This window comes from Eriocheir sinensis, chromosome 54 (genome assembly GCF_024679095.1).
Source record: "Eriocheir sinensis breed Jianghai 21 chromosome 54, ASM2467909v1, whole genome shotgun sequence".
Lineage (NCBI taxonomy): Eukaryota > Metazoa > Arthropoda > Malacostraca > Decapoda > Varunidae > Eriocheir > Eriocheir sinensis.
The window spans coordinates 11,167,614-11,180,113 of NC_066562.1; the positions used below are offsets into that span (position 1 = coordinate 11,167,614).

General features: G+C 44.8%; 2 protein-coding genes across 3 annotated transcripts in view; one reads left to right on the forward strand and one right to left on the reverse strand.

Moving 5' to 3' along the window:
• The window catches only part of LOC126983786 (vascular endothelial zinc finger 1-like), a 59,160-nt gene that overhangs the window by 15,819 nt on the left and 30,841 nt on the right, over positions 1 to 12,500 (reverse strand). The window lies entirely within an intron of this gene.
• LOC126983784 (solute carrier family 13 member 5-like) overlaps positions 4,244 to 12,500 on the forward strand; it is a 41,014-nt gene continuing 32,757 nt past the window's right edge. Inside the window, exons 1-2 of one of the 2 annotated variants that reach the window (XM_050836886.1) lie at positions 4,244 to 4,393; positions 10,505 to 10,663. In XM_050836886.1, coding sequence (XP_050692843.1) covers positions 10,535 to 10,663 — 129 coding nt within the window. In that variant the 5' untranslated portion in view covers positions 4,244 to 4,393; positions 10,505 to 10,534. Of the gene's footprint in view, positions 4,394 to 8,850; positions 8,887 to 10,504; positions 10,664 to 12,500 lie in introns of those variants that run through there. The other variant, XM_050836885.1, reaches the window with a different exon arrangement.

A 12,500-nucleotide genomic window follows, 5' to 3' on the forward strand; every position in this document is an offset into this window, starting at 1 on the left:
TTTTTCTAGGAAAGGAAGTAGGAAAAGGAGAGAGAGAGAGAGAGAGAGAGAGAGAGAGAGAGAGAGAGAGAGAGAGAGAGAGAGAGAGAGAGAGAGAGAGAGAGAGAGAGAGACAGAGAGAGAGAGAGAGAGAGAGAGAGAGAGAGAGAGAGAGAGAGAGAGAGAGAGAGAGAGAGAGAGAGAGAGAGAGAGAGAGAGAGAGAGAGAGAGAGAGAGAGAGAGAGAGAGAGAGAGAGAGAGAGAGAGAGAGAGAGAGAGAGAGAGAGAGAGAGAGAGAGAGAGAGAGAGAGAGAGAGAGAGAGAGAGAGAGAGAGAGAGAGAGAGAGAGAGAGAGAGAGAGAGAGAGAGAGAGAGAGAGAGAGAGAGAGAGAGAGAGAGAGAGAGAGAGAGAGAGAGAGAGAGAGAGAGAGAGAGAGAGAGAGAGAGAGAGAGAGAGAGAGAGAGAGAGAGAGAGAGAGAGAGAGAGAGAGAGAGAGAGAGAGAGAGAGAGAGAGAGAGAGAGAGAGAGAGAGAGAGAGAGAGAGAGAGAGAGAGAGAGAGAGAGAGAGAGAGAGAGAGAGAGAGAGAGAGAGAGAGAGAGAGAGAGAGAGAGAGAGAGAGAGAGAGAGAGAGAGAGAGAGAGAGAGAGAGAGAGAGAGAGAGAGAGAGAGAGAGAGGAGAAGGAGGGAGAGGAGGAGAGAGGTATAGGGAGATGGATTAAGAAAAGAGAGGTGAGGGGAAGGGAGGGAAGGGAGGAAGAGAAGATGACGTAATGGGAAAAGCGAAGTAGGAAGGTTAATGACGAATAACAGGAAGGGAGAGGAGGAGGAGGAGGAGGAGGAGGAGGAGGAGATGGGAAGGGCATGGCCAAGGACAGACATTACACTCCAAGGATACTACTACTACTACTACTACTACTACTACTACTATTACTACTACTACTACTACTACTACTATTACTGTTATTGATAAGAGTATCGTTCTCGTAAAAGTGGGATTGAAGTGGATTTTAAGGATTTTCTCTCATTTATGGAGGTGATAAAAAAAATATTTACAATGGAGTGTTATGTAAGTCTCTCTCTCTCTACTACTGCTATTACACACACACACACACACACACACACACACACACACACACACACACACACACACACACACACACACACAACGATTATCATAAGTAAGCATAATTGAGCATAATCGAGCCCTCTCATCTACCATCATTATCATAGCTACGTTCATGGTGAGAAAAGATACAGTCAGAGGATAACTCGCGAACAGGTTGGTTGGTGGATGAGTGGCATGGGTGAGCGGAACAAACTGAGCAGGTCTGTGTGTGAAAGGGTCTGTCCGCCTGAGTGAATAGAATCTCGTGGGATTTTCATGGACTGTTTTGCGATGCCGGTGATGGCTCTACTCGACTTCTGCGCCTTGAACGGGGAAAATCACACATAGAAACCGGCTAAATCTTCTCCGTCGTAGCAAGAGCCTGAGACGTTTATTAACAAGCCTTTCGTGGAAGTTGCTGGGATTTTCATGGACTGTTTTGCGATGCCGGTGATGGCTCTACTCGACTTCTGCGTCTTGAACGGGGAAAATCACACATAGAAACCGGCTAAATCTTCTCCGTCGTAGCAAGAGCCTGAGACGTTTATTAACAAGCCTTTCGTGGAAGTTGCTGGGATTTTCATGGACTGTTTTGCGATGCCGGTGATGGCTCTACCCGACTTCTGCGTCTTGAACGGGGAAAACACACATAGAAACTCGTTTAATCTTCTCTGTAGCATTGGGCAACCAGAGACGTTTATTAACAAGCCTCTCGTGGAAGTTGCTGGGATTTTCATGGACTGTTTTGCGATGCCGGTGATGGTTGTACTCGACTTCTGCGCCTTGGACGGGGAAAACCACACATAGGAACCCGCTTAATCTTCTCCGTAGCAAGAGTCTGAGACGTTTATTAACAAGCCTTTCGTGGAAGTTGCTGGGATTTTCATGGACTGTTTTGCGATGCCGGTGATGGCTCTACCCGACTTCTGCGCCTTGGACGGGGAAAACCACACATAGGAACCCGCTTAATCTTCCCCGTAGCAAGAGCCTGAGACGTTTATTAACAAGCCTTTCGTGGAAGTTGCTGGGATTCTCATGGACTGTTTTGCGATGCCGGTGATGGTTGTACTCGACTTCTGCGTCTTGAACGGGGAAAACCACACATAGGAACCCGCTTAATCTTCCCCGTAGCAAGAGCCTGAGACGTTTATTAACAAGCCTTTCGTGGAAGTTGCTGGGATTCTCATGGACTGTTTTGCGATGCCGGTGATGGTTGTACTCGACTTCTGCGTCTTGAACGAGGAAACCACACATAGATACCGGCTTAATCTTCTCCGTGGCCTTGGGAATAGTCATGAGCCTGAGACGATTAAGTGTATGAATGTAAATTTATTGATGTATTAATGGGCGGGAAGGGATTGTGTTGATTAAGCCATCTTCAGGATCTGCCGTCTACTACTACTACTACTACTACTATTACTACTACTACTACTACTACTACTACTGTTACCACTCTCTCACCCCACAAGTGTCCCTTAACGGCAATAAAGGTAAACACTTGTCAGGTGGAGAGAGAGAGAGAGAGAGAGAGAGAGAGAGAGAGAGAGAGAGAGAGAGAGAGATTCAGTATTCGTGGTGGGGTGGTGATGGTGGTGGTAGTGGTGAGATAAGTCAGTAGTGATGAGGGTGGTGACAGTGGAGGAGGAGGAGGAGGAGGAGGAGGAGGACATTTAGTTAAAAAAAAAGATATGGAGATCTCTTCTTTATCGATAACTAAGAGGAGGAGGAGGAGGAAGAACACAAAGGAACACAAAGGAACTGAGTGAGTGAGGAGGAGGAGGAGGAGGAAGAAAACAAAGGAACACAAAGGAACTAAGTGAGTGAGTGAGTGAGGAGGAGGAGGAGGAGGAGGAGGAGGAGGAGGAAAACAAAACCTGAAGAACATTATCAAAAATTATCATAAACCTTGATTGTGTGTGTGTGTGTGTCTGTGTGTGTGTGTGTGTGTGTGTGTGTGTGTGTGTGTGTGTGTGTGTGTGTGTGTGTGTGTGTGTTTAATCTCTCTCTCTCTCTCTCTCTCTCAAACATATGATACTTTTTAATCGGAGAGTTGATAAGATACTAGTAAGAAAGTGACTGATAATATCTACTACTACTACTACTACTACTACCACTACTACTACTACTACCACTTCTACTACTACTAACGGAAGACTCACTACAGGAATTACAAGACTCGAGACACGATATTCTTTCATCTCCTTCACTGGTAAACTCTGCAACAGCCTCAAGTCCTTCGTCTCCTGCCTACGACTTGAACTCAGCGACGCCAATATTGTCGTACTCTGAGCATTGTATTTTTTTATCATTTTCATCCCTAAATCTCTCGTACCTTCACAAATAACGATAAAAAATTAAAGTTATCGTTGAAAATGTTAGATAGTGATGATTTTCTTTCATTTTCGCAATAGTTATTATGTTAGAAACTACGAGAAGGCAATGGGATGGGTAAGCTGATCTGGCAACAGTGCTTAAACTCTTTGAGGCGATTTCACAGCCCAACACAGTGTCTTCGTAACAGCCCGAACCAAACTTGAGAATCCCATACAATCCAAAATGGTGAGGTCTTCTATGCCACACTAAATACACAAGACTTTCCCTGTGTATAGTTTCGTCAAATTTGTGAACTTCAATATAAACACCAGAAACTATGCAAGGAAATTTCGAAGGCTCTGGTATTGGTTTGGGAGCTTACTAACCCATCATGGGGAGCTGTGAAACTGGCCCTTTGACGGGGAGAGAATCAGGGCGCCTCTCCACCCGGGACTGACCTCCTCTCTCGCTCCTCACTCTTGCCTAGTGGGGTTATTTACAACTATTTTTTTTTTTGCCCTTGAGAGCCCTTTCTTGTTACATACATATATATATAAAAAAAAAATTCAACTCCTGAGATATAACACTTCAGTCACGTCTAATCTCTCTTTGTGTCTTTATCTTCACATAAAGCTATTTTTTTAATCTTGTCAAGCAGTTATCAAATGTTTATCTGTGCGTGTGCTCGTGGGTACGTGTGTGTGTGTGTGTGTGTGTGTGTGTGAGTGAGAGAGAGAGAGAGAGAGAGAGAGAGAGAGAGAGAGAGAGAGAGAGAGAGAGAGAGAGAGAGAGAGAGAGAGAGAGAGAGAGAGAGAGAGAGAGAGAGAGAGAGAGAGAGAGAGAGAGAGAGAGAGAGAGAGAGAGAGAGAGAGATACATACATACAGACAGACAGACAGACGCACAGATATATATCACACAGCTGGGCCACAACTCTTTAGAAGCATATCGCCTGGTGCGGCCTCATCAACTCACCTGTCGAGCAAGTCCTTCAGGTAAAACAAATTGCCCAGGTATTGCGATCATCCACAGGTATACTTTCCCTCCCGCGGTGTGCGATTTCCAACTTAGCGATTTTTTTTAACACGAATTTTTAACGCGAAGAGGCACCCTTTAATATTTTTTTTTCCTCAGTGTTAAAATCATTCTTCAGCGGTCTTATGGAAGTTGATTTTTACCTGTGATCAAATCTATAAGAAGTACCATTATTATTATTATTATTATTATTATTATTATTATTATTATTATTATTATTATTATTATTATTATTATTATTATTATTATTATTATTATTATTATTATTATTATTATTATTATTATTATTATTATTATTATCGTCATTTTCAGTCATTATTTTCCCTGTTTCAATGTTCTCCACCTGGTCCCTTGTCTGGTGTTAGTGTGCTTCATCCTGCCCCGGTAAAGGTTCTAATTCCACCTCTCCACCTGGTTCTCTGTCTGGTGTTAGTGTGCTCCATCCTGCCCCGGTAAAGGTTCTAATTCCACCTCTCCACCTGGTCCTCTGTCTGGTGTTAGTGTACTCCATCCTGCCCCGGTAAAGGTTCTAATTCCACCTCTCCACCTGGTCCTTTGTCTGGTGTTAGTGTACTCCATCCTGCCCCGGTAAAGGTTCTAATTCCACCTCTCCACCTGGTTCTCTGTCTGGTGTTAGTGTGCTCCATCCTGCCCCGGTAAAGGTTCTAATTCCACCTCTCCACCTGGTCCTCTGTCTGGTGTTAGTGTACTCCATCCTGCCCCGGTAAAGGTTCTAATTCCACCTCTCCACCTGGTTCTCTGTCTGGTGTTAGTGTACTCCATCCTGCCCCGGTAAAGGTTCTAATTCCACCTCTCCACTTGGTCCTCTGTCAGGTGTTAGTGTGCTCCATCCTGCCCCGGTAAGGGTTCTAATTCCACCTCTCCACCTGGTTCTCTGTCTGGTGTTAGTGTGCTCCATCCTGCCCCGGTAAAGGTTCTAATTCCACCTCTCCACCTGGTTCTCTGTCTGGTGTTAGTGTATTCCATCCTGCCCCGGCAAAGGTTCTAATTCCACCTCTCCACCTGGTTCTCTGTCTGGTGTTAGTGTGCTCCATCCTGCCCCAGTAAAGGTTCTAATTCCACCTCTCCACCTGGTTCTCTGTCTGGTGTTAGTGTGCGCCATCCTGCCCCGGTAAGGGTTCTAATTCCACCTCGCCACCTGGTTCTCTGTCTGGTGTTAGTGTACTCCATCCTGCCCCGGTAAAGGGTCTAATTCCACCTCTCCACCTGGTTCTCTGTCTGGTGTTAGTGTGCGCCATCCTGCCCCGGTAAAGGTTTTAATTCCACCTCTCCACCTGGTCCTCTGTCTGGTGTTAGTGTACTCCATCCTGCCTCGGTAAAGGTTTTAATTCCACCTCTCCACCTGGTCCTCTGTCAGGTGTTAGTGTCCTCCATCCTGCCCCGGTAAAGGTTCTAATTCCACCTCTCCACCTGGTTCCCTGTCTGCCCTGAAATCAAAACTTTCTAAGCTATTACTATTACTACTACTACTACTACTACTACTACTACTACTACTACTACTACTACTACTACTACTACTATTACTACTACTATTAATAGGTCAAAACGAAAGCAAGTGAGTAGGTGACTCGACAGGTGACCCAAAAGTTAATCACTTCACCTGAGCAGATTACAGGTGTGCACTCAATCGATACTCGATAACGATATTGCTTCATAGGTGTGTGTGTGTGTGTGTGTGTGTGTGTGTGTGTGTGTGTGTGTGTGTGTGTGTGTGTGTGTGTGTGTGTGTGTGTGTGTGTGTGTGTGTGTGTGTGTGTGTGTGTGTGTGTGTGTGTGTGTGTGTGTGTGTGTGTGTGTGTGTGTGTGTGTGTGTGTGTGTGTGTGTGTGTGTGTGTGTGTGTGTGTGTGTGTGTGTGTGTTAATTGTTTCATCCAAGCAAAACCAAACAAGAAAAATGAATCCGTGTGAAAATTAAAGTAAAAAAAAAAACAAGAGAAAAAAAAGGAAGAGAAAAAAGTAAGAAAAGGAAAAAAAGAGAAAGAAAGAAAGAAGGAAAAAAGAAAAAAAATGGAAAAGAGGAAAGGAAAAAGAAGAAAAATGAGAGAATAAACAGATAAACAGAGAGAGAGAGAGAGAGAGAGAGAGAGAGAGAGAGAGAGAGAGAGAGAGAGAGAGAGAGAGAGAGAGAGAGAGAGAGAGAGAGACAGACAGACAGACACCTTATCAATATCATCTTACGCCTTACCTGTATACCTTCCAATCACAGCTACGTCTTATCTGACCTGCGTTTACCTGTTCTGATTTACCTGGACCTAATTAAGTCGCCTTTTTGATTCCTCTATTCCATTCCTCTTTACCTTAGTTTACCTTCAAAATCACAACCCTTCCCTTCCCTTCATTTTTACCTATTCGAATTTACCTTGACTTACCTATGACTTCTTTATTGAGTCTTCTTTTTAATTCCTCTATTCCATTCCTGTTTACCTTAGTTTACCTTCAAAATCACAACCCTTCCCTTCATTTTTACCTATACGAATTTACCTTGACTTACCTATCCCTTCATTACTGAGTGTTCCTTACTGAGGCGTCTTTTTATTTCCTCTATTTCATTCCTCTTTACCTTAGTTTACCTTCAAAATCACAACCCTTCCCTTCTCTTAATGTTTACCTATTCGAATTTACCTTGACTTACCTATCCCTTCATTACTGAGTCTTCTTTACTGAGGCGTCTTTTTATTTCCTCTATTTCATTTCTCTTTACCTTAGTTTACCTTCAAAATCACAACCCTTCCCTTCCCTTAATGTTTACCTATTCGAATTTGCCTTGACTTACCTATCCCTTCATTACAGGAGTCTTCTTTAGTTTCTCCACCAAGGCGTCTTTCATCCCTATATACTGTCCAAACCCCTTATGCAAGAGTTAACCAGCCTCTTCATTCATTCATCCCTATACTGTCCAAATCCCTTATACAAGAGTTAACCAGCATCTCCACTCTTTCATCCTTGTATACTGTCCAAACCCCTTATGCAAGAGTTAACCAGCATCCGTCTTTCATCTACACAGGAACTCCCAACAACAAAACCCCTTATGCAAGAGTTAACCAGCATCTTCATTCTTTCATCCCTATACTGTCCAAACCCCTTATGCAAGAGTTAACCAGCATCTTCATTCTTTCATCCCTATACTGTCCAAACCCCTTATGCAAGAGTTAACCAGCCTCTTCATTCATTCATCCCTGTATACTGTCCAAACCCCTTATGCAAGAGTTAACCAGCATCTTCATTCTTTCATCCCTATATACTGTCCAAACCCCTTATGCAAGAGTTAACCAGCATCTTCATTCTTTCATCCCTATACTGTCTAAACCCCTTATGCAAGAGTTAACCAGCATCTTCATTCTTTCATCCCTTACACTGGTAAACTCTGGAACAGACTTTTTTCGTCTATATTTCCTCCTGCCTTGGACTTGAATCCTTTTAAGAGTAGTGTATCAAGAAATCTCTCCTCCCGAAACTGACCTCTCTTTTGGCCTCTCATAACTTTGGTCTCTGTAGGAACGGCGATTAGCGGGCTTTTTTTTTACACCTTTTTTGTTGCCCTAGAGCTGTTTCTTTGGCTGTATATATAAAAAAAGGCTGAAAATTCTTAATACTGGACCAAAATTCCCTCGAAGCTATTTTCCATCCATACGCCATAGTGATACCCCGCCTCAGAGCGCCGCGCACCGACCGCTCTAGCGACTGATGTGTTGACGTTGGTGCGATGATATAATAGGAGTCATAGGTCATATTCTTACGCGTCCACCTCTCACTCACATCAACTATTTCCAAAGGCCGAAAAGGAGGTCAAGGGGATTCTCATGAGTGTTTTTCTAGGTTCACGGTACAGAGGAAGGGTCAGACTACCACCAGGGTCATAAAAGTGCCCCTGGAAATGCCCACAACTCCTACGAAAGCCGTGTCAAATGAGTGTTTCTTCAGGTTCATGGTGCAGAGGAAGGGTCAGACTACCACCAGGGTCATAAAAGTGCCCCTGGAAATGCCCACAACTCCTACGAAAGCCGTGTCAAATGAGTGTTTCTTCAGGTTCATGGTACAGAGGAAGGGTCACACTACCACCAAGGTCATGAAACTACTCTTGGAAGGTCCCACAACTCCTACGAAAGCCTTGTCAAATGAGTGTTTCTTCAGGTTCATGGTACAGAGGAAGGGTCAGAGTACCACCAAGGTCATGAAGCTACTCTTGGAAGGTCCCACAACTCCTACGAAAGCCTTGTCAAATGAGTGTTTCTTCAGGTTCATGGTACAGAGGAAGGGTCACACTACCACCAGGGTCAAATGAGTGTTTCTTCAGGTTCATGGTACAGAGGAAGGGTCACACTACCACCAGTCATAAAAGTACCCCTGGAAATGCCCACAACTCCTATGAAAGCCCTGTCAAATGAGTTTCTGGATCTGGATCTGGATAATAATGCGCAGGGCACACGCACAGGTGCATAACACGCATATTTGTGTTGGCTGTTCGGGGGACGGGGGAGCCGAGTGTGCAGCGGAAGGAAGTGAATCAAGTGTAATTGTTAGTGTTGGTGTGTTGTGGCGACAAGTGAGTGTGTATTTGTTTTCTGAATGAGTCTATTGTACCGCAGTCTAAAATCTGTTGAGGGAGGCTGTTCCAGTCACGTATGGTGCGTGGAAAGTATGAGTGCTTGTATGCGTCAGTGTTAGTGTGATATGTTTGGTATTTATGGATGTGTGTGTTACGAGCACGTTGACTGTTTGCCTTTTGTAGGTATGTTTGTGGGTCAATGTCAATGTGAGTGTTTGTGATCTTGTACATAAGTGTAAGTCTGTGTGCTTGTCTGCGTATGTGAAGAGGGTCCATGTTTATCTGTTGTTTGATCCGTGTTGTGATTCCAGGCGTTCGAGTGTAATTGTTTGTAATGAGCCTAGCCGCCTTGGTGTTGATGTGTTCTAACCCATCAATGTTTCTGTGTGTGTGAGGATCCTACACCGTGAAGCAGTATTCCAGTGTTGGTCTCACAAGTGTGTCGTAAGTTATGTGTTTAATGTCAGGTGTGCAGTTATGTAAATTCCTCCTCGGGAACCCCATTGTACTGTTGGCTGTGGCACCGATGTGGTCTGTGTGAGTGTTGAATTTCAAGTTAGTTGAGAGATGGATACCAAGGTACTTGTGTGTGTGAACTGATTCTAAATCTGAATTGTGGAGAGTGTAAGTATGATGGATGGGGTTGTGCGCTCTGGTGAATCTTATTAGTTTGCATTTGTCTGGTCGGAAGTGCATCTGCCTGGTGCTCTCCCTCCCCCCGCTCGAGGGCGTCCAAGTCGTTTTTTAGTAGTTTATTTAGGTTCACGGTACAGAAGAAAGGTCAGACTACCACCAGGGTCATGAAGGTACCCCTGGAAATGCCCACAACTCCTACGAAAGCCGTGTCAAATGTTTCTTCAGGTTCAAGGTACAGAGGAAGGGTCAGACTACCACCAGGGTCATGAAGGTACCCCTGGAAATGCCCACAACTCCTACGAAAGCCTTGCCAAATGAGTGTTTCTTCTTCAGGTTCTTTTTTCTTCCTCTTTTCCTTTTTTTATTCTTGTATTTTCTCTTCTTTTATATTTCTTTCTTTTCCTCTCTTTTCCTCACCTGATAATCTACCTGTCCTCACCTAACTACCTCCTCCCCTTCGTCCTCATTGATCTTATTTTCCTTCCTCTTTTCTTTTTTTTATTCTTTTTATTTTCCCTTCTTTTATTTTTCTTTATTTTCCTCTCTTTTCCTCACCTGATAATCTACCTGTCCTCACCTAACTACCTCCTCCCCTTCGTCCTCATTGATCTTATTTTCCTTCCTCTTTTCTTTTTTTTATTCTTTTTATTTTATTTTCTTTTATTTTTCTTTATTTTCCTCTCTTTTCCTCACCTGATAATCTACCTGTCCTCACTTAACTACCTCCTCCCCTTCGTCCTCATTAATCGTTTTTTCCTTCCTCTTTTTCCTTTTGTTATTCTTTTCATTTTACTCGTTTTATTAACCCTTCTTTTCCTCACCTGATAATCTACCTGTCCTCACTTAACCACCTCCTCCCCTTCGCCAGGTAACCCCTCCACCCACCCAGCCTGCAGCCATGGTGAGGTGGGCAAATTCACCCCAGAGAAGAGCCTTGGCGGAGTACATAGCCCCTTACTGGAGGTCCTTCGTTCTCGTCATAGCCCCCCTTGTCTGGCTGCCCATCCCTCTGGTCGCGCAGACATCGGTGAGTGTGTGTGTGTGTGTGTGTGTGTGTGTGTGTGTGTGTGTGTGTGTGTGTGTGTGTGTGTGTGTGTGGATTGAAAATAAGGAACAGAGGTTAGAAAAACAAGATTAATGAGGAGTTACCTGACGGAGGGGAGGATGTAGTGAGGTTAGGACAGGTAGATTTTCAGGTGGGGAAAAGAGATGAAAAGAAAGAAAAATAAAGGAAGGAAAAATGGAAAGAGTTAAAAAAAAGGAAATGAGGAAAGAAAAAGAAGATTAATGAGGAGTTACCTGACGAAGGAGATGATGTAGTTAGGTTAGGACAGGTAGATTGTTAGTGTGTGTGGGGGGGGGGTGGGGGGGGGAGGGGGGTGTTGTGTGCGTGGAGGTGAAGGAAGCAGTTCAAGGGCAATGAAGCGGGAAATGGACTGGATAAGGACATGGAAAGTAGGTTAATCGATGCTCCTGTGTACTGAAGGGGGTGTGTGTGTGTGTGTGTGTGTGTGTGTGTGTGTGTGTGTGTGTGTGTCTCATTAAATAAATTACTCATTCCTATACACACACACACACACACACACACACACACACACACACACACACACACACACACACACACACAAAGTTTCAAGGATTTTGTTATTTTACTGGGATAAAAAAAAGAAATCATATTAGAGAGAGAGAGAGAGAGAGAGATAATGAAGGAAGCTCTCACCTGGGCACGTTTACCTGTATGAGTCAGATAAGTTAAAAGAGGTATTTGATTCCCCTTCACGATAGATGCAGGTCTCTCTCTCTCTCTCTCTCTCTCTCTCTCTCTCTCTCTCTCTCTCTCTCTCTCTCTCTCTCTCTCTCTCTCTCTGGGTTTCAGAATACGAGTTTTAATATGGGGAAGAAGTGAGTTAGCGAGGGCACAGGTGAGCGTGAGTGTCCAACAACTGTGTACAGGCGCTTGGTGAACGCCCATTAGGTGTTTTGACGAAGGTATTCCTGACTGCGCACCGTAATTGTATTCCTCTTGTTTGCTGGGACCTTAACCCCCCCCCCGCCTCTCCCTGACACCGCATTTCCTAGATCCCGGACAGTCCCTTTTCCCTAACACCCCAGTTCCCTGATCCCGGACAGTCCCTTTTCCCTAACACCCCAGTTCCCTGATCCCGGACAGTCCCTTTTCCCTAACACCCCAGTTCCCTGATCCCGGACAGTCCCTTTTCCCTAACACCCCAGTTCCTTGATCCCGGACAGTCCCTTTTCCCTAACACCCCAGTTCCCTGATCCCGGACAGTCCCTTTTCACTAACACCCCAGTTCCTTGATCCCGGACAGTCCCTTTTCCCTAACACCCCAGTTCCCTGATCCCGGACAGTCCCTTTTCCCTAACACCCCAGTTCCCTGATCCCGGACAGTCCCTTTTCCCTAACACCCCAGTTCCTAGATCCCGGACAGTCCCTTTTCCCTAACATCCCAGTTCCCTGATCCTGGACAGTCCCTTTTCCCTAACATCCCAGTTCCCTGATCCCGGACAGTCCCTTTTCCCTAACACCCCAGTTCCTTGATCCCGGACAGTCCCTTTTCCCTAACACCGCAGTTCCTTGATCCCGGACAGTCCCTTTTCCCTAACACCCCAGTTCCCTGATCCCGGACAGTCCCTTTTCCCTAACATCCCAGTTCCCTGATCCCGGACAGTCCCCTTCCTTTGTTAGCGGGGCTAGAACCTCGGCCTGGCAAGCGTTAGTTAGTTCGGGTGGTCTTAGATAGGTGTTCTCAGACTCCTAAAATCGAAAAGGAGGAGGAAAAGAAGAGGAAGTCGAAGAAGAAGACAGAGAAGAGGAAGAAGAAAATAAAGAAGGGGAAGAAGAA